At 40.8% G+C, this 22,387-nt stretch overlaps 1 protein-coding gene across 1 annotated transcript; it reads right to left on the bottom strand.

The window, feature by feature from the left end:
- Positions 1-1,091: 1,091 nt before the first annotated feature.
- LOC110777041 (pyrophosphate--fructose 6-phosphate 1-phosphotransferase subunit beta) lies at positions 1,092-12,930 on the bottom strand. The gene is made up of 16 exons (XM_021981634.2): positions 12,531-12,930; positions 11,834-11,995; positions 11,575-11,696; positions 9,448-9,501; positions 9,249-9,355; positions 8,944-9,049; positions 8,739-8,802; positions 8,516-8,604; positions 8,127-8,258; positions 7,855-8,025; positions 7,655-7,770; positions 5,486-5,597; positions 2,266-2,350; positions 1,809-1,853; positions 1,575-1,643; positions 1,092-1,441 (listed from the first exon to the last, which is right to left on the bottom strand). Exons 1-16 carry the CDS (start codon positions 12,718-12,720, stop codon positions 1,365-1,367), a joined length of 1,701 nt encoding a protein of 566 aa, XP_021837326.1. The 5' UTR covers positions 12,721-12,930; the 3' UTR covers positions 1,092-1,364.
- Positions 12,931-22,387: the final 9,457 nt, after the last annotated feature.

Below are 22,387 nucleotides of genomic sequence, written 5' to 3' on the forward strand. Positions count from 1 at the left end.
AACTATTCAAGACACCACATCATCGACAACCAGTGACCGGAAAACACCACTCCTACCGGTGGCACTGCCCTTGCAATCATTGACTCACCACCAGCCACCTTCGAAACCACCCTACCACCACCAGCCACGTCAAAAAACCAACTCCACTACCCACAAAACCACCCAACTTCCTCGAACTCCCACCCAACTACCATGATACCACCCTCCGACCACCGAAAGTCCAGCCTAACTACCACAAAATACCACACCATTAACCCAATCCACTCGGAATACAAAAAACCCTTCACCCGGAAAACCATATCTCTAACTCGAAACAACACAACTACCACAAAAATCCAGTAACAAACCAATCCTAACAGTTCAAAAAAGAAAGAAAAAAATCAAGAGTAAGAATGGAAAAATACCACATTTTATCATTGATTATGATTTTACATGGTCGAATTCGACCATGAAAACTCATGATCTGGAGTTTCATGGTCACCTATAAAATCTTCACCTGGCCATTAATGGTAGTGGTGGAGAGACATAAGAAGGGATAGAGAGGAGTCGGCGGCAACACAAACAATAAGGGGGGCTCAACAATTGGTCGGTGAGGCTGAGATGGCCGGTGTTAGTGCGGGTGAGGCGGCGACGGCGACAATGAAGGACAACGGCAGAACAGTAATAAAGGGAGATATTATCAATGAAAGGTAAGGAATAGAAGATAAAAGGAGAGATGAACATCATAAATAGTCTCACAAAAATACGGAGTACACCCAAACTACCCTTTAAATCAAACGGTTTCCCATTTTTTTCCCCCTTCTTTTCCCTTTGTTAATTCCATTCCCTTTACCCCTTTTTAACCAAACGACCAAGGTCAACCATTAAATTTTCTCCACATGCTCCTTCAATACAAATTTCAAGCAATCTGTTAAGAGTAGTAGAGTACCTATAGTACAGACAAATGTACATAAGTTCAGGACGCATGATACACACATCGCGTGCAAAGGCCGCATCGCCACAACTGATTACATTTACGTAATTCTAATGAGTAATGAGGGATCATTGACATCTAGAAATTTGAGATGTGCCATGCACATATGCTCATTGACTCACCACAAAGTCCATACATATTCTAATTAAACTTTCAAAACAGAACATGGACAGCTAAATAGCTAACCATATAAGTCAGTCACCAATGTGTGAATCAAATCAAAATTATATCTTTGAATGTCCGACTACAGATCACAATAGAAAAAGTTGCAGACAGCACAGCTTTGAATCCCATTTTTGTAAGCGTGAAAAATGTATAGAATCGTGATCGACACTATAAAGCATTTACTTGAGTTGAATGTCCTAAAAGCCTAACATCGGAAAAAAAATCTTTAGACTTGGGCTCCAAGCTCCAGAAGCAGGGTGTGACTGACAGCATTCGATGTAGGACCAACGAATTGAATAGGACCTATATTGGTGGGAAAAAATCAGAACAAACATGAGAAATACTTTATAGCTGATAAAGGAAATGCCGAAATGAGCACTAACACTAATATCAAAGGATAGTCAATAATAGATCACAATTCACATGAACAACTTACCAGGACTAATGTACCGGTTATTGATGGCCCAGTCATCTCGCATGGATGCAAACTTCTTAAATGGTGCACCTACAAAAGATGACAGGGAAAACCAATCGTTTCACATAAATATTACTCCATAAATGGTTATACATACAAATAAAAATTTAACAAGAGTGTTGAAAGCATCTAAAAGAAACTCCCTAAACTATTACTGCTAGCATCGAGTAAGAATTGCATATTCAGAACATGTACCTTCCAATTCCACCATAGCCTTCTTAATAACTGGCTTGAACTTACCTGCAAGTGGCAAAGACAGTAAAAATTGTTGGAAAAGATAACCAATTACGATTTATTAGAGGATTGATGAAGCATTTTGTAAATTAAGGATGGTTGCAGATAGTTGTTTAATAAACATGATATGCAAAGTTAGGGACTTCAATGAAGAGACTGGCAAAAAATGTTAAATTACCCTCCGGCTTTCCATTGAGAAATTCACCATGATGTATAACAGAGTATTATACCAAAGACGGGGTTTGTGGAGGTCAACATGTCAGTCCCCTTCCCCTCAAGGTGAAGAAATTCATGATCCCATAGAGATAGTGTTAGAAGATTGCTAAGCACTATCACTTTGGGGTCGTGAATCTACAGCAGGTACTTTAATGGGGGCTCAGAAACAAATCACTTATGGTAATGTAAGTAAAGAAAGTACCATGTCTCCTCTCCACGTCCATTAGAGAAGTCAATGCTGTTCCACCAACAGTCCACTCCTTAACAGGTGCATCAAGATTTCCGACCTGCAAGGAAAAGAATAGATAAGGTCAAAACATCATATAGGCATGCACATCAAGATGTAAATGATTCAATTATTTGAAAGGGTTTAAAAACAAACGACTAATAAAAATGTAAGCAGGACTGGGTAAGTGATCACTTGCCATTCAAACACCACGAACTAGCCTGTTGTTGTCAACCTAACATTAACATACAAAGATGCAGTCGTCCAGGCAATATGGGATTGGAAAAAACAGTAATCGTAAAAACGTCTACTGTCAGGCATAAAGTATGTCCAAAATGTCAGTCTATGTCGAATACAGGATATGTCACATTCTAGAAGTGTCTGCGTTACACCGTTACATCACTGTGAACTAACAGACATTTGCATGTCATTAGCCCTTACTGAAAATGAAGAAGGCAATTGCGTGGATTGGAATACAATTCCTATCTATTGCGGACATGCTATGTGCTATGTAATTTATAAACTTGGTAAAACGCAGCTCACATTTCACAACTTAACACTGAATATTCAGGTCAATCAATTCTTACTATTAGAATGGGAAATCTGTGAGATAGAGATTGCTATGGAGTAGTAACAATTTAATATGGGGTGGCAATGTGGCAGTATACATGAAAAAGAGATCGTTTGTACAATGCCTTGGATGTCCGTGCTCCTTTGAGTTCAAAATAAAGCATGGAACTATGGAAGGGGTCTGCTTTTGTCATTTGTAGCAAATTCAGTTATGGCCTGTTTGGATATGGGCATTTCATTTGAAATGACGGAATTGGCCCAATTCAGCTGTTTCGGACTACAAATCATTTGAAATTGGATTTGGCTCAATTCCATACCCTAGGTAAAACACAACCCAAAACAAGAATTTGAAATTATTTTTAAATGCCTGTTATTTCAAATTCCAATTTTCTCAGGCCCTTATTTCTCTATCTACGATTCTACGACCACAACATCTGAACAAAGTCTTCAAATTCTCTCTCCTCAATTTCTCTTTCCTCCATAGATCACCTTCTCTTAATTTCACTCTCCTATTCAGCTTGTTCCTCCATAGCTCCTCATCTGCATCTTCTTCTCCAATACATCCACCTACCGAAAAAGACGACAAAGAAAGCAATGACCATGGCTAATTAGAGCTTGAAAAGACATCGTCCGCCATTAACTCGAGCTTGAAGAGGAGCAAGCGCCATTAATTAATTTGATGTTGGAATAAAGAGAGATGATGTGAGAACAAAGAGCCGAGGAATTGAAGATAACGATTAACAATGACATTTATGTTCTTGTTTGAAGAGAGAGAAAATATGAGAATAAAGAGGGAGAATGATAATGGTGGGTGAGAAATTGGGAGTACCAAAGAGTGAAGAAGAAGATGATGAACGATGATATATGAATCTCGGTTTTGATTTTTTTTTTTTTTTTTTTTTTTTTTGAGATTGGAAAATTTATTTTGTAGCATCTTCAATAAATGCATCATATTTCAGAAGATCTAAAACTTCATTCTGATTCCTTGTTGATTATGTACAATTTGATTATAATTTCCTAATTATTTAGTTGCTGAGAATATTTTGAAATTAAAAGTTTCAATTTCTTCCCAAACAACATAGAGAATTTCAAATGATGGATTTGTAATTCTTGTTTTTCCGAAACAAATGATTTGGAATTCAATGTCAGTATTTGAAATGAAATAATTGAAATGATGCATTTGAAATCAAATTCATTTATCCAAACACTAACTTAAAGAATTTCAGTGCACTTGTGCTTTCTGAGTTAACTATTACAGAACGGTTTCAATATTGGGAAATAGACTGACAGAGCCTGGTCATACATCATGAACTAAGTGACAAAAGACTGCGATAAGAAATGAATTTACCAAGCTAAGTCGTTCTGTTTTTGGCTAATTGGTAAACTAGAAGCTCCAACAAATTCAGTTTGCTGCAATTTTGGGTTTCTCCAAAACCCTAGCTACGATTTTGGAGAAATTACCCACCTTGCTGCCGGCAGATTTCCTCCAGCCACCAGCCACGGTCTCGCCGGTAAATCCCGCATCTCCAGGGATGTTTAATTGTTGTTTCAATTTCTCTTTTTTTTTTCCCTCTTTTCGATTTTCATTCTTCTTCTCCATCTTTTATTTTGATTACTCATCTTCTCCATCTTTTTTTTCTCGATTTTCACCTCTTATCTCCTCTATACTCTGCGCCCTCTGCGCCCTTTTTCCTTTTTTTTTCTTCTGTGGGGGCTGTGCGTTTCTGATTTTTTGAGGGGATAGAGTTTTATGGTTTGAGGGATTACGTATTTCAGGGGTTGTGGGTTTCTATGTTTCTACTTTCTAGCTTTGTTTATTTAGTTTTTTATTTTATTTTTTATTTTTCTTTTACATGGTTTTTTTATTCTGTTTTATTTTATTTTATTTTTGTTCCTTTTTTTATTCCGTTTTTTATTCTATTCTTTTTGTTATTCTGTTTTTAATTCATTTTTTTTACACCTTTATTCTCTGCTCTTTTTTTTTTTAATTTATGCATTTATACTATAAGTATCATATTGTTTTAAGTACAAAATATGTTCTAGAAGTGATTTTAAAGGTTTTTGGCACTTAAGGTGCGCTTCACCTACAAAAAGCCCACGCTTTAGCTCCAGGGCCCTTGTGCGAATCGGTGCGCTTCGGTGCGCTTCGCGATTTTTAAAACTAAGTCTGCTAGAAACTTTGATGTCATATTTCATATATCTTTGCATATATGGCAGCAAATTGATACGTTTATATTGTAGCTGACAACAAGACATGCTTTATACAACCAGGCAAGCCTGGTTTCTTAAACGTTGTGTTAGAAGCATAAATGCTACTCTATAAATCAGTATCAATTGTTAATGTTCCTTATGAATGGACAGGTATCACTAGTGACGTCAACTGTAAACTAATATCTCAGAACTCTTCCTTTTGATGATTGGTTCTTGAAAGATTTATCGGAAAGCTCAATGTAAAAAAAGGGTCAAGGCGCACCAAGGCAATAGGGATTTCCCTGCGCCTCATCGAAGTCTCCTTGCCTAAACAATATAGGTAAATATAATAACAACTGATGATATCAGGCCAGTCCTCTCAGCATGAAGTAGAGCTTAGGAATAACAATATAGGTAAAATATAAGAATAACATACTGATGATATCAGGCCAGTCCTCCCAGCATGAAGTAGAGCTCCAGCAGCATATCCCAAAGCATAACAATAAGAAGAATCAAAATTGGTGGGCAAACCACATCTCCCCTCATACCTGTAAAATTAAAACAATTAGTAAGATATGATACTGAATATGCCCAGATACTAATAAATCCCCCCTTACGGCATGCATACAACAGATACTAAGCATAAGGAGATGTCATCAATAAATTACTTACCCAACTTGCCAATTTTTACTTCATGAGAACAATAATAACAACTTTTACATTGCCAATGTGCAGATACTCGAATCACTCTTCAAGTGATCTATCTTCATCACTGACGGAACTAAGATGGCCAAAGTTGTCACGTTTATGTTTTTGCCTTGATCACACATAAGTAGAGAGCGATGTACACCATAGAGATTAGAGGCTCTATTTCTCCCTCTGTTTCCAATTAAATGTAACACTTGGGAGCATGATAAAATTGCACTTGGTTGACACGCTTTATATTAACGGTTTTTCTAACCTATGCACCTAGTGCATAGCAGTTTTTCTAACCTATGCACCTAGTGCATAGGTTAAGCAATCATTGAATTTATATTTTAAGTAATTAAATATTTTATTTAATACTAATTAAGGTGAGATTTTCTTTAACAGCAAACCTATCTTATTTTTATTAATTTGTTTCCCTAAAATATTCCTCCCATATTTCCTTCCTTTTTTTGTTATTAGTTGGTTTAATTATTACGTTCATCTTCAAACTGTTCTTATAATACTAGTGTATTACTTTTCCTTTTTTTTCACTTTCTTTTACCCCATAATTTTCCCACTGATCTTGACTTATATGATCATACAACCTTTATACAGTAAACCAATTTCTTAATGAATTGTATTCCATTATTTTGATCTAAAAATATGGTAAAATTTCTCATTAATTTCTTTTGATCCAATGTAACTAAAGTCTAAAGAACATAATTTACTTCATCAGAGTACTAAAAACAACTGGAATTGTTACATGCAGTAAAAAAAATTAACCATAATTATGTATCCAAGAAATGTATATTACCCTAATAAAAGTAACTAAAGATCGGGACAAAACAGATGTAAAACTATGAATTGAACAATTTGGTAATTTAATACTTCAACTCACTACTCCATAGAAAATTCAACTATTTGAAAAATATCTCATTCAAAAACATTACTTCACATAACATATACCAATAGAGACTATAGATTAAATATTGTGCCATACTTGCGACCACTTTATTTGACGATAGTGAAAATCGTTAATTTGAAATCGGCTCTATTAATTAATCTCTAATAATTAGATTGTTAATGTTCTATTCTTATATGATACTCATGGGGATGAAAGTAAAGAAACAAGCGTCTTGGAGGGAAAAGCTAAAAAAATTGATGAGCAAATTTCATTGCTTAACATACTGCATTTTGGTGGGTATGGGGAAAAAATTTGGTTTGAATATAACGTAATATGGGAGAAAATTAATAATAAAAAGAGGAAGGAAATAAAGTGGGTTATATTTTATGGAAACAAATTAATGAAATTAAGAAAGCTTGTTTTCAAGCAAAATCTCACCTTAATTAGTATTAAATAAATATTTAATTGCTTAAAATATAAATTCAATGATTGCTTAACCTATGCACCTAGTGCATAGGTTAGAAAAACCGTTATATTAAAGAAAAGGAAGACCGAAAGAGAAGATCATGTGTGCTATTGGATGTCGACAAAGATTTTCATTTAAGTGTTACATTCAATTTGAAACAGAGAGGGAGTACAACAGTACATTTTATGAGAATAGCTAACTGCAACTTACCATTATATTAGAATAAGCATACAGGTAATGCTATTGCTACATTAAAATGCAAGCACTGGATAACATTCAGTTGTCACATTCATTCTCTTTGACTTCTAATCCACTTTCCATACTTACTAGCAATAGACAATCAAAAGGCTTGGGGTACATGCATATTTGGCATGTACGCCAGTGGACAATTACCCAAGTAAACAAGAAAGTTCAGCAAATGTATATGCAACAGAATCTAATTGTCAATGTTAGGATAGCAACCATAGGCATCTATCTCTAATTTGTGAAAATAAAGTAAATTCAACTAGTACTAGTAACATCTTCCATGCTGGCATAGTGATATTTACCCGAAAAAGTGAGATTGCCCTTTGAAATCTCCCTTGTATACGCCTTGCTCTCTTCTCTTCTCCAGCTCAGTCTCAACCATCTGGATAAGCATCTTTTCTGTCTCTATCTTGGCAACCTATAACAGAAGTAAACAGTAGGTGTTTTATTGCACACAGAAATCGGAAAATTCAAAACATGAGATATGAAACAAAGCGCTCACCTGAACATTTCCATGTGGATCTCTCTCAAGCATCAGTTGCTCCTGAATCGCTGGTGGTAGAAATTCAAAGAGCTCCAAAGATTGAGATGTGAGTTTTATCTTCCATAAACCAGCTTCATCAACAGCTTCATGGGCCAAGATCTCATTTAGCTCACCAATAAGCTTCTGAACCTGTAAATTGACGAGAACAATTAATACATTGTGTGACTAATAACGAATGTTATACTATCCTAACAAAGTATAAAACAACTCCTAACAGAGTTGCTGTGTACCTCAGGGATGAAATCAATCAAGCCTTCTGGTATCAGTATGACACCATAATTGTAGCCACGCCCAGCCCGTTTGCAGATGATGTCTACCATGTAATCTGTAACATTTTTCAAGGTCTGCTTCTTGGCATAAACCTGCATTATGGTACTAATTAGGACTCAATGCTCGATATGGAAATAAACATCGAAGTGGAGAAGAGAAGTTCATTAGACATCCAAGTCTTGAGTAACTCAAAGATGGAACTTGCATATGTTCTTTCTTGTTTGATAATCAAACATGTTCTTGCAGGATAGAAAGCAAATTGAAGTTATTATTCCACGTACACATTACATAGTACACCAAGATTACACTTGAATCAACAAATTTTGCAAGCCAACTGATAACAAGGTACCTCTTCTCCAATAAGAGAAATGTTTGGATGAGTCTGCAATGCACACTCCAAGGTGATGTGTGAGGCTGCACGACCCATGAGCCGCACGACTAGATAAACGCACAAAGAAAAATAAAAATTAGACACGACTAGATATGTCACCTGGCCAACGAATCAATGACCCAAGTACAGTGAGGAAAAAGGTACTGAGACAGATAATTGATCTTAGTGTCCTTGTACTTACAGTGATAGTACTTTCCGGTTGAACGAGCATCAATCATAACATTTCCAATCATTTCAGCATATATCTGCATAGAGGAGTAATGTTGTGTAAATGTTAACAAAGAAAAATTGCATCATAATCTTCAGCCTTGAGGATAAACTTGCTAAAGACTATGTAAATACTATAGAAAGCAGTTTATGTGGTTGTTGCCACCCGTTAAACTCACCTTGCAAGCAGTATCAAACCCAAAACTTATTGGGACTTCTTTGCATTTCAGGTCACCGTCAATGGTCTTTGGGCAGCCAATGACACGAGTCTTCAAATTTTTACTCCTTCTCAATACAACGAAAGAATAAGTTTTAAACAATGCAATTTTATTCCAGTTATTGACCAAAAAGTGTGGCAAGGATAACACATTTTTTGTAACCGCCAACAAAATGTTGGCCTGTTTTCTTGGGTTATGGCTGTAATATATTGATCTTAACAGAGTTAACAAAAAGAATATTTAGTAAATACAATTTTTTACTGTACCTGAAGTTCTCAGCAAGAAGACAAGCGTTAGTGTTCGAGTCATCTCCACCAATAACAACAAGACCATCCAAATCCAGTTTCAATGCTGTCTCTTCAGCTTGTTTGAACTGAAATCAGAAGCAAACAATCAGATCTCAAAGTGAAAAGCAAGCCAACAAGGAAGGATAGGGAGAACAAAGAAGAACAAGGAGTTACTTGCCTGTTCTGGAGTTTCAATCTTGTCTCGGCCACTACAGATCATGTCAAACCCACCCTGAACAATAAGTTATGCACTCTGGTTAAAATATAAACAAGAAAATAATTGGAGAGCATTACGGATATCTGTAAAGGGTGTCCTCATTACCAACTCCTTAAGGTCGTGTTCAAGGACAATTTTTCGCAAACACTATGAAACACCAATAAATAGAGAAGTAAATGTGAAATAAAGGTATTGTACACTTATACATTGTGTTTGGATACCATTTTAGTATGGAAATGTAATGAAAAGTAAAACTATGGAAATCTATAGAAAAGTATATCTGAAAAAATATGTAGAAATCTCTAATTTTTAATTAGTTTTCCTAATTACTATGGAAAATAGAGTATTACACATTTTGCACTTGTTTAATTTTGTTTTCAACAGTTTCCATCACTTCTGAGTTTTGAGGGGAGAAGTGTGGAAAATAAAATAGGCAAAATTTAACTAGTTGACTTTCACATATTTCATTTTCCTCACTTTTCTATGTAAATTAGAGTTCACAAACAGACTGATAAATACACACTAAACTAGAGTTCCCAAACACACTGATAAATACACAAGGAAAGTAACCTAACTATTGACTAGGTAACATTTTCAGTAGCTTCCTAACCGGAAGAAATATCACCATTTTTGTTCAAAATACCATCAAAGGACTGCAAATACCATCAAAGGACTGCACTTGCTTGCACAGCCAAGCTTAGACTATATGTATCAGAACCAGACCTAAAACCTCCTAGCCAAAACAAATTAAGCGGAATCATATAGCAGACCACCCAATACTACTATTCTTTTTCTAAACGTTTCTCTCGGTGCATCTCTCAGAAACATCTTTCTGCTACTCTCAACTCGTAACTGTTGTAAGATATAACGTTACATCATCTTATATCTCCCATACACTGAAGTGAATAAGCGCGCCATCTAAAATGAGGGTGGTGATTGCTACTTGTTGCTTCGGTGCTGAAATGGTCATGGAACCTTCAACATCTATAGAAGTCACCTGTGCTTCAAAACAACCTAAACAGACTTTTGGAACACTCTCACTACACACAGTAGGAACATAGACCAACATTAAGAGGCTTGAAAGCTTTCTAGTTTCTGTTTCTTTAATGATTCGACATTTTAGCCTCAAGTAGTCTCTGGATAGCAAACCAACAAGTTTTCAAAGCAAATATTTCATCCTTTCACCCTAGTATGAGAGTCACAATTCAAAGGCTACTGGTACAAAAATAACTACTCCGTAGTCAAGTATGTAGCAGATTCTAGAACAACTGAATAATGATAACCATAAACTTGGCTAAACAGCCAAAAATACAAAGCAAGACCTTAAAAAGGACTCCAAGCAGTTGCCTCTATCACATCTGGTTACATTTCTTACAAATGATTATGTTGCGCCGCTGCATTTATTAAAAACAAGACTACCCCCACATCTAACTTGAATGCACATTGTATATCAACAAAATTTCTGGAGACCTTTCATTTCTCCACCTACCAGAATGCTCTACATTCTTGACAACCTACTTTGGATTTTCATGATCAAGGTATCTATCTAGCAAAAATGGTTTTCTCTGCGTGGCGGGTTTGACAAGAATTCTTCCTCTGTTAAAATGCACCACACAAAGAAACAGGACAAAGAAGTTCCAGAAGCGCTCATTGAGGAACTTTCTTTCCAGATTTTAGTGTTTTGTCCATTTAACAGAACATGTGTAGCAATCAGCAAACAAGACCTGCAGAGGAAAAAAGCTAATGGGCTCCCATAAATCAACAGCCAGCATTGGCACAAAGTGAGCGACAAGCATGTTGTAGTTTTGTTGATTCTGGGGAACACCAGTTGTATTGGTTGTGACTTTTGATACAATGTTAGCAATTCATTGCGAGTTAAACGTTGGTGAACACTTTCACAAGTTGGACTAAGAAGCAATCTACTACTTTATTATAGAGAAGTGCAAGTGTTGCAGACTTGCAGGTATCGTTGGTAGAAACCAAAAGAAAGAAACAGATCAACATTTTCTATCTAATAGTGGATTGCAAAACGGAATCGGACAAAAAAATTACTAGCAAAGGTCACTTGCAGTTCTCAACAAGCCTTACCTGATTTCTGTACGGGTGAACAAAGTCCCAGGTCAATTCTACATATTTGCCCTTCATGATCCCAGCAGGGCCACCCCTGAATCCATACACTACACTTCCCTTCGCACGAGCTTGTAAGTAATCTACCATCAAGTAACAAGTGTGTGCGCACACACACATACAAATCAATCAATAACATTACATACATCTCTCTAGGTTCAAAAAATTCCAATAAAGAGGATCAAAGTAATGAATAAATTTGAGAAGGTAAACCACAGACCAAATATCCCACAAATGACATTGTGGCCTCCTGGTGCTTGCCCTCCTGACAAGACAACGCCAATTTTCAACTTCTGATTCGATGAAAGTCCCTCGGAGTCTCTTGGAACCATTATTGATGATGGTTGTCCATACAATCCAGGGAAAAGCTTTGCAATTTCATCTACAAACACCACAATACAATCACAATTATGCTCCATAAACATTAACAAAATACAATATAACGCATTTAATTTACGAAGTTTCTGCAAATTGAACTCGAAGTATTCCACCTTACTATTTGTCACAAGTATTGAAAATTGCAAATAGATCAAATCCGCATCGATATTTCAATAAAACAGATCCAAAAAAGAAACGTAAAAGATCACACAAGAGAGATAACTCCGGATCGACCATTTCCAAACTCGAAATTTCACTATCAAACAGTCAAAACATAATGAAATTATATCCTTCCAATTACTCGATTAATTACAAGCGGAAATTAAACTAAAGCATTCACAATATGCAAATTTCCTCCTTCCATACACTGAATTCATACTACCTTGTACATTGTATCAATTCAAATCTGATAAATATTCATACTTTTAAGCACTCGATGCAAAACAAGCAAGAACAATCACAAATTTTAAGATCACTTCAGTTTAAAAAAGCCATTAAGAAGATCAGATGAATGAGACGCAGAAAGAGGAGAGAGATACCAGGACTGCCGGCGGCGGAACTGTTAGGTCCGTTAACGACAGTGAAGTTTCCGGTGAGAACGCCTGGAAGTGGAAGGGCGTGATCGATGCGACTCCTCTGGAGTTCACTGTAGACCGTCGAGAATCTTCCGGCTTCCGGAGTGGATTTACCGGCGGAGAAATCTCCGTTAGCAACTGCTGCTGCCGCCATTGTTAGGGTTTGATTTGGATTGATTGAGTGATTGGTTTTCTACTCGTATGCAAGTATGTTTCAGTTCAGTTCACTTCTTTCACAAGAAACACACACTCTTTCCCTGTTTTTCTATTTTTTGATTTTTTTTTTTTTTTGGGTTCTTTAAATATTATTTGAGGGAAGAGTTGGTGAAGGGGTAGATTTGCGGCTTCGATGTTTCCGCCCACAGAAGTGAGACTGACTCGGTTGGACGTGTTTGTGACTGGAACTAGGGCCCAAATCTAGTCACTAAATCCAATAAATCACTTTGAAGAGTAAATCATGGTTGAGTGATGATAAAAGTTGCAAGTTACAAAAAGAAATATGTGTCTCAATCCTATGTGTTATTCTTTAAATGGTATCACTAAGGTGCCACATAAGCCATGACTCATCAATTTATTTTTACTATCAACGTCATATTTTTACATAAAGCTTTTAAAAAATCAACACATACAGAAATGGCCTTCATACGAAGCCCATTGTTTCAACACCGGAACAATTTGGCTTCGTCTGTGGGGAAGAACACTTCAAAACCTTGAAAAAATCAACCATCTTCGCTCTGAAAATGGATAACAACAATATCAACAACAGTGATAATGATATGATCGTCCGCACAGATTCAGAATCTGAAGCGGAAGTGCAACCGCGGTCAGTGGCGAGGTCACAGCTGAGTAGGGCTACGACCGCCACGATCGCAAGACCCCCAATTCCATCCCGGGAAGAACTCAACGCGGCCATGACCATCATGCAGAACTTTCTCTTCAACGAGAAAGAGCAGGGATTGGCAAACGACCGCCGAGAGGAAAGGAGAACCAGGCGACGGCTGAACATGCCGCACAATGAAGAGGTTTCCAGACCCGAACGAGAGCTTCCTTCCATGACAGGAACTCACCTAACATCGAGATGGATGGAAAGCACATGGGATACTTAGAAAAGGGCTCAACAGCAGCCAGATTGGTTTGCAAGGCCAGCACCTACTCCATCAGCTCTCCAAAGCAAATCGACCACCCCGAACACTCGGATCTGAAGCTCGGTACTCAGCAGGTTGAGACCGTCGGTTCACGATAGGCTAGGTGAGTCAAGCAGATCCGGCGAACGGCCCAAGGTTAGTAGCCGGTCGGCGAGAAGGAGAGACAGGAGGCATGATCGAACCCCTAGCCCCCGACGCACACCCGAGCGTTCCAACAACAGAACCTCGGCGAGTGGAGGCATCAGAGCAAGGCTAGGGAAAAGAATCATGACCCCAACGTCCTCCCCATTCACAAAACAGCTGATCACGGAGGAAATCCCAAAGGTTAGGTTGCCAACGCACCTAACATACAACGGAACTACGGATCCGAGGGATCATGTCATCTCCTACGAGCAGCAAATGTTCCTAAACCCCTACTCTGAAGCTTGTTGGTGCAAATACTTCCCAACCACGCTAACCGGAGTAGCAGGAGAGTGGTTCAGATCGCTGCCGAAGAGGTCGATTAAAAGTTGGATGAAATTGAAGAAGAGATTTTTGCGTACAGTTCGTGAGCAATAATCGCCCCGAACGAACTACCGCAGAACTGAACTCCATCCAACAAGAAAGAGACGAGAGTCTACGAGACTTCATGGCCATATTCATGAAAGAATCAACCAACATCCCGAACCTGCAGCCTGACATGGAAATCTTCGCTTTGAAGCACGCGCTCCAAGAGGGGAAGTTCCGTGATAAACTGTCAATGAAGAACCCCTCCAAGATAGCCGACGTGCTCCAAATGGCGGATGCGTTCATCAGAACAGAAGGGTTCAACAAAGCTGCTGCAAGGTTGAAAGGATCTTCGGATCCGAGGGATACAAGAACAAATCAGAGTAAGCCCGAGGGCTGCTCGAGAAAAGGGAAAGAGAAAGTGGGTGCAAGAGATGCGAGCCCGACGAAAGACGGGAGAAAGGGTGAACTTCAACCCAATTACACTAACTACACTCCACTCACTCTACCCCGAAAAGAAATTTTCAGTCTCCACAGGAACGACGAAAAGTGGAAGCTACCGAGGAAGCTCAGGTCCAACCCGAATCGGAGAAACAGGAACAAGTGGTGCGAGTTCCATGATGACTTCGGCTTTCACACCGAAGAATGCAACTCGCTGAAGGATAGTATTGAGGACCTCGTCCGCCGAGGCTACCTAAAACAATACTTGTTGGACCGAAGGGAGGAAAAGGAAAAGGCCGCAAATGGCAAACCGCAAGAGCAACCCCAGAAAAGGGTCTACGAGGCCGTTGGGCAAAAGAAGAATGACATCCTAGTGGTGTTCGGAGGACAGAGGTCTGGCCACGCCAGCAAGAAGCACTTAAGAGCTCTCTCCCACAGAGTCAACTTCAGCGTCGTAGGAGAGAGTCAACCTATCCCCTGAACATGACTTACACTGCCGACGATTGCCTCGGAGTCCAGTATAAGTATGATGATCCCCTGGTAATCTCCGTGGATCCCAACAACCACAACGTCCACAGAGTACTAGTTGCCGGAGGAAGCGCCGTCAACATCTTCAGAAACTGCTTCGAGCAGTTGATCCTCGCGGAAGCAGAGGAATCGCTAACAAAAGTCAGCTACCCCCTGATCGGATTCAACGGATCCGCAGCGATTCCCCAAGGGAAGATCACCCTACCAGTCACGGTTGGTGAAGGCCAAGCAGCAAGAACCCTCCGAGACGAACTCTTAGTGATGGATTGCGATTCAGTGTACAATGTCATCATGGGACGAACCATGATCCACAAGATGCAAGCAATCCCATCCACATACCATCAAATAATGATATATGTCTCGGACGCAGGCTTTGCCGAGCGAGTCAGATGTGACCAAGAAGTCGCAAGAAGAACTTGCCACACCGCTATCCGAAAGCCAAGACTAGGAGACGGTCCTGAAGATGAAGAAGGAAAGAAAGATCCCTCAAGGGAGGAAAATGAGGCGAAGAGGAGAAAGGCAGGAACGAGCAGTCTGGTGAAACCTGCAGAGGTTGATGCTCGGCCCGAAACCCTCTCTCCCGAGCCAGATCAAGAAATGGAGGATATCTTCCTCGAAGATGATTTAGACAGGAGTGTCCGAATAGGCAAAGGCCTAAGCTCGGGACTCCGAATCGATATGATCCAATTGCTCAGGGATCACAAAGATATTTTTGCATGGTCGGCGGCTGACATGCCAGGGATAGATCCGAACATGATATGTCACAAGCTGGATGTCAAAGCCGAAACCCGACCAATCAAGCAGAAAAAGAGGAATTACTCCTCGGAGAAAAACAAGGCCATCGCCGAAGAGATGAAAAAGCTGCAAGAGGTCGATTTTATCGAGCCATGCATGTACCCCAAGTGGTTGGCCAACGTGGTGATGGTCAAGAAAGCAAACGGCTCATGGCGTATGTGCGTGGACTTCACAGATCTGAACCGAGCCTGTCCCAAGGATTGCTATCCCCTGCCGAGGATAGATCAATTGGTAGACTCTACGAATGGCCACGCACTGCTCATCTTCATGGACGCCTTTTCAGGGCACCATCAAGTGTTCATGCACCCCGACGATAGGGCGAAGACAACATTTATCACTAGTGCAGGAGTGTTCAACTAAAAAATGATGCCCTTCGGCTTAAAAAATGCCGGAGCAACCTACCAAAGGCTAGTTGATCACGTCTTCGCCGATCAGAAGGGAAGGAACGTCGAGGTCTATGTGGACGATTCCATAGTGAAAAGCATCAAGGAGGAGGACCACATCAAAGACCTAGCCGAGACTTTCGGCAATCTGAGGAAATACAACATGAAACTAAACCCGAAGAAATGCGTCTTCGGGGTGAAAGCATGAAAATTCCTCGGATTCATGGTGAGCGAAAGGGGGATCGATTCAAACCCGGACAAGGTCCAGGCGGCATTAGACCTGCCCGACCCGAAGACAAAAAGGGACGTGCAAAGGCTAACCGGCAGACTAGCCGCACTGTCAAGATTCATATCCAAAGCTTCGGATAAAGGGGCTCCCTTCTTCAAAGCTCTCAAACCAAAAACCCTCCTATGAGGAGAAGCAGAACCCATCAAAAAGAAAGGCGTCCCGAGGAAAGTGGACCCCGAGCTGACATGGGAGCAAGAGCAAAGAGATGCGTTCCAGCAGCTCCGGGCTCATTTGGCCCAACTGCCGACGTTGGCTAGGCTGAAAGAAGGGGAAATCCTATACTTATACGTTGCAGTTATCCCCGGGACTGTGAGTGCAGTACTCCTCCGGGAGGAAGAAAAGAAGCAACATCCAATCTACTTCACCAGCCGAACCCTAACAGGGGCCGAAACTCGGTACCCACTCATTGAGAAGGTAGCTTATGCAGTGGTGGTAGTTGCATGAAAGTTAAGACCCTACTTCGATTCTCATCAAGTTGTGGTGCTGACCGACCAACCACTCGAAAAAGAACTGGACAAAATAGAGAGGTCGGGAAGATTGGTTGCATTGTCTTTCGAACTATCAGAGTTCGGCATCAAGTACCAGCCGAGGACAACCATCAAGGTGCAAGCCCTCGCTGACTTCTTGGCCGAATGCTCGTACCAAGAAATGTTGGATGACACAAAGAGCACTTGGGAAGTTTACACCGATGGATCTTCCACGGTGAATGGCTCGGGAGCCGGAGTCATGTTGATCCTCCAACAGGAAAAAGCATAGAATATGCCCTGAAGTTTGGCTTCAAGGCAACTAACAACGAGGCCGAATATGAGGCTGCAATCGCAGGGATAGAGCTCTGCCTATCTCTGGAAGCTAAACATGTTTGTCTCAAGACTAATTCACAGCTTGTAGCCAACCATATCCGAGGGGAGTATGAGGCCAAAAGGCCCGGCATGACAGCTTAGTTAGCAAAAATCAAATCCTTAACGTCAAAGTTAAGATCTTTCGAAGTCATCCTCATTCCCCGAGGTCAGAATACACAAGCTGACGCACTGTCAAAACTTGCAAGCTCAACGCTCATCGACCTAAACAGGTCGGTCCATGTGAAAGTTCACCAAGAAAGGAGCATTAATTTGCCACCCCCTACAGTATGTAATTTACGTCCCGAGCCGAGCTGGATGGACGCAGTAATAGCATACAAGGAGAGGGGAGAACTTCCCGAAGACAAGCTACAAGCAAGAAAGTTGAAAAGATTTAACAAATGGTTCATCATTGATGCCAACGGAGAGCTCATGAGGAAGTCATTCTCAACACCACTGCTGAAATGTGTCGGGCCAACCGATGCCGACTACATCCTTAGAGAAATCCACCTCGGCATATGCGAAAATCACATTGGAGGTAGAGCCTTGGCACATAAGGCGCTTCGTGCCGGATTCTGGTGGCCCACCATGGTTTCCGAAGAAAAATCAATGACGAGAAAGTGTGAGAAATGCCAGAAATTCGCACCGGCTATCCACTAACCAGCTCAAACCTTACAGTCAACACTCTATCCCTTACCATTCACACAATGGGAGTTCGACATCATTGGTCCCTTCCCCTCAGCTGTGAACTAGAAGAAGTGGTTGATAATAGGAGTCAATTATTTCAGCAAGTGGATCGAAGCCGAGGCAGTTTCTTCCATCACTGAACCACAAGTCCGTCGGTTTATCTGGAAAAACATCATCACAAGGTTCGGCATACCCAGGCTGATGGTCTTCGACCATGGAAAACAGTTTGACAACACCCCGCTGCAAAAGTGGTGCAAGCAGTTCGGTATCCACCTAGCATACTCAGCAGTGTGCCATCCTCAAAGCAACGGGCAAGCCGAAGCTGCAAACAAACTCATCCTCAACGCACTCAAGAAGAGAGTTGAAGATGAGAAGAGCAAGTGGCTAGAGGAGCTTAATTCCTGGAACGCTTTGGTCCCTTCGGACCACCGAGAAAGAGGCCACTGGACATACACCCTTCAATCTGGTATACGGCTCCGAGGCTGTCATCCCTGTAGAAATCGGAACAGAAAGCTTGAGGATCCAGGCATACAATAAGTATGATGGAGTCCACGGAGAAAGCAACAACCAACTTTTGTCCGAAACTCTCGATCTACTAGATGAAGCTCGGAATGACGCCAGAACTCTCAACGCTGCCTACTTAGAAAGAGTCAGCAAGCATTACAACCAAAGAGTCAACGCCAGACCCCTGAAGGTTGGCGATCTAGCTAGTACTCAGAAACGCCATCGCAGTTCAGAAGGGAAGGATCCATGGGAAACTCTCAGCAACCTGGGAAGGACCATACATCATCCATTCTGAAAAGAGGGCTGGCACTTTTATGCTTAAGCAGTTAGATGGAACAATCTTGAAGAACCATTGGAATGCCGATGTTCTCAAGAAATATTTTGTATGATCTTACCCTCTCTGTAAATCCAAGTAAGTCGTTTAATGAGAAGAGGAAAGCCCTTGACACCATGTGTTTCATTAAACATATCTCTCTGTTTATTTCACTGTCCTTCCATTTTATGCATGCAGCCTCGGATCTGATCAATCCGAAGCTAAAAATCAATCTGAGTTAACCATTCCCTGGACAAAAGCACAAGAAATAGTTAACTCAAATAAACCAACGCCCCAGGGTATCGTCCAAAATCCCCGGATTTGCGATACCTCGGAAAACTCTGTTCGCAACAACAATTGCTTGAATCAAGTTATAAAGACTTCGGCTCAGATCCACGGATCGTCGAAGTCATAACTAAGAGTCAGACTAGCGGTTTCTTACCCAGGTTTCCGAACCACAAGAAACTGGAAGAACGAAACGAGCCTCTTAGCAGATCGACGGATCTGAAGAGTTCGAGAATAAAATGAGTCTCTTAGCAAATCTACGGATTTAAAGAACTCAAAACCAAAATGAGTCTCTTAGCAGATCTACGGATTTAAAGAACTCAAAGCCAAAATGAGTTTCTTAGCAGATATACGGATTTAAAGAACTCAAAACCAAAATGAGTTTCTTAGCAGATCTACGGATTTGAAGAACTCAGCACCAAAATGAGTCTCTTAGCAGATCTACGGATCTGAAGAGCTAAAAAACAAAGCAAGTCTCTTAGCAGATTCACGGATTTGAAGGACTCAAAACGAAGGCAAGTCCCAAACTTGGTTAAAGAAAATATTCAAAGCTAAATGAAAATCAGACAAAGGCAAAGCAATCAAATAGCAAATCGAAGTCATTTTTCATTCAATACTCGGGGGAAAAGAGTGATTACATCAACTAAAACTCGGCACGACCCGAGAAATCCTCGAAAATTGAAAATAAAATGACCCTACAGCTAAAATCGGCAGCCATCAACAGATGATATCAGCCTACCGAAGTACGAGAAAGCAAAAGAAAGCTAAAAGTTAGGAGGTGCATCGTAGAACTAAAGCCAAAAGGGAGCAAGAAGTATGAAGCACAAGTTCGGTTTCCCTCAACTGGAGCCAACCGACTCTAAAGAAGACGACTGCCCGAGTCCCTAAGGGTGAGAAGCTTCGGGAGCAGCACCCAGAGGGGCAACCTTAGAGGAACCACCAACAGTGGTGTCACCCTCAGAAGCCACCTTTCGGGCCCGAGCTTCCTCAAGAGCCTTCTGGCGCTCCGCTTCGGCTTCATCACGATCGATCAACTTGGCACTCCTCCAAGTGGTCCTTGTCTTGCAAACAGGCTAGAACCTTCTCATTCCAAGGAAAGTGAGGCATATGCTTCGCAAACATCTGCCGAGCACCTAAGATACCATTCCAGTACTGCTCTCGGCACTGATTAGCAGTATAAAGTTCAGCCTTCTCCTGCTCCAGCTTCCGAATCCGATCATTCTTCTCTTTAATCCGAAGCTGAAGAACAGGAACCTTGTCAGCTTCATTCTGAACCAGTTGTGGACTCTCTACGAATCGAGTAAGTTTGGCCTCCTCCTCCTTGAGTAGCTTGTCCTTCGCCTCCAGCTCAGCCTCGAAATTAGTAGACATCTCACTCTTCTCCCTCTCAAGACGAAGAATCTTCTCAGCATCCTCTTCGACTCGGAAGGTGAGCTTGCCAACTTCGTTCCCAATCTCTTCCGCCATGGCCCGAGCCTCACGGTTGTAGTCGATGTACATCTTCTTGATGCCCTCAAGCTCGGAGATCAGAAGGTTGGCTTTCTGGTCAAGGATAGGGATATCACGAGCATAGGCCTCCTGGTACTTCTTCATCTTCTTCTCCTCCTAAAAGCCGCCCTCCGCAGCAAACGAGGATAAAAAATTGGCCTGAAGAAGAAGGAAAGAGCAAGCGCAACTCAGAAAAATAAAACAGAGAAACGTAGACAAAGAAAAAGACAAGTGTAACACTTACCTCGTTCAGATGGTACTGAGCCATCAAAGTCGGGTTCCTCTCCTCAGCTCCAGGAAACCGCCACTGCGGATTGGCCCGAAGCATGTTCTCCCTAGCAGCTTCGGGCCCCACCAGAGAAGCCGCATGAGCAAAAGGATCCTCCTCCATGACCGAAGGCCTGGCAAACCGAGCCATCGTCTCCCGAACCTCCTCGGGAATCCTCTTCAAAGGAACTTCCAAGCAAGGGTCATCATAGATCAACCTCTCCAAAGCTGAAGTGGAAGTAGAGCCCAGCGTCTCGCGGTGCCTCTTCGTCCCTTGCCCTAGTTCAGCTTCATTCCCCGCGAGATCCGTGGAAGGGACATCAGTTTGCTCGGCCGACCCAGGATCAGCTACAGCCGTGTCAGACTCCATAAGGTCCACCACAACCTTAGGAGGAGTCTTCAGATCCTCATGCAGAACTCCAGCAGCATCACCCTCTTCGGGAATGATAGGCTCGGAAGTGCCCAAAACAGGGTTAGTCTCAAGCACCTCCATCCACTAGTAGAAAAAACCCCTGTTGCAGCGGGCTTTTAGACCCCTGTTGCAGCGTACATCGTATGCTGCAACTGGGGGGCTTGCAACAAGTCTGAACTTGTTGCAGCGTACACTGTTCGCTGCAACAAGTGTGCAAAATTAGCAAAAATCTAGACCTGTTGCAGCGTACAAATTGTTGTTCGCTGCAACAGGGTAGGTTTGTTGCAGCGAACAACAATTTGTACGCTGCAACAGACCTACCCTGTTGCAGCGAACAACAATATGCCCCCTGTAACAAGTCTTCATTTTAGCCTATTTTCACATACTTGTTGCAGCGTACAAGTATATGTCCCCTGCAACAAAGCCGTCTTTTTGGAGGGAAAATTTTAGTTTTAATTATTTATACCTAGAGTGCCTTGCACCAAATATAGGAACCTGTCAACAACAATAATAGAATATCGCAATCTGTAGAACAAATATAAAAACAATAATTGGTGTTTTGTATACATATCCAAAGTGCACGTACTACATTTAATTATATGTTTCAATTTCAACGTACGCATACATTTTAATATACAATATTATTCTATATCATCTAAACCAACTCGATCGCTCATGCCATTAATAATAAATACTTGCTCGTAAAAAACTTAGCCCATTGCTCACGAACCACATCAATTTCCTCACTAACATAAGGCGCATTCCTCGGAGTATAGACCTTTACAAAAAAAATAAATTCAATTAAGCATTAGATTAAATGCAAATTAAATATCACATTTTAACATTCAAGCAACTAATGACAATGTCTTAGAAAATTCAAACTAAACAATCGATTTTAAGTTTGGAATGAGTCTTAGAAAGTTAAAACTACACATATTAAATGTGTAATAACTATAAAATGA

The sequence above is a fragment of the Spinacia oleracea genome, chromosome 6, assembly GCF_020520425.1.
Source record: "Spinacia oleracea cultivar Varoflay chromosome 6, BTI_SOV_V1, whole genome shotgun sequence".
NCBI classification, from domain to species: Eukaryota; Viridiplantae; Streptophyta; class Magnoliopsida; order Caryophyllales; family Amaranthaceae; genus Spinacia; species Spinacia oleracea.

Excerpts from the sequence above, each read along its gene's own strand:
- LOC110777041 (XM_021981634.2), bottom strand. The coding sequence starts at position 12,720 with ATGGCGGCAGCAGCAGTTGCTAACGGAGATTTCTCCGCCGGTAAATCC. Across the intron at positions 8,803-8,943 it reads GGTTTGATACTGCTTGCAAG|ATATATGCTGAAATGATTGG; the intron begins GTGAGTTTAACG and ends TCCTCTATGCAG. Across the intron at positions 1,644-1,808 it reads GGCTATGGTGGAATTGGAAG|GTGCACCATTTAAGAAGTTT; the intron begins GTACATGTTCTG and ends CATCTTTTGTAG.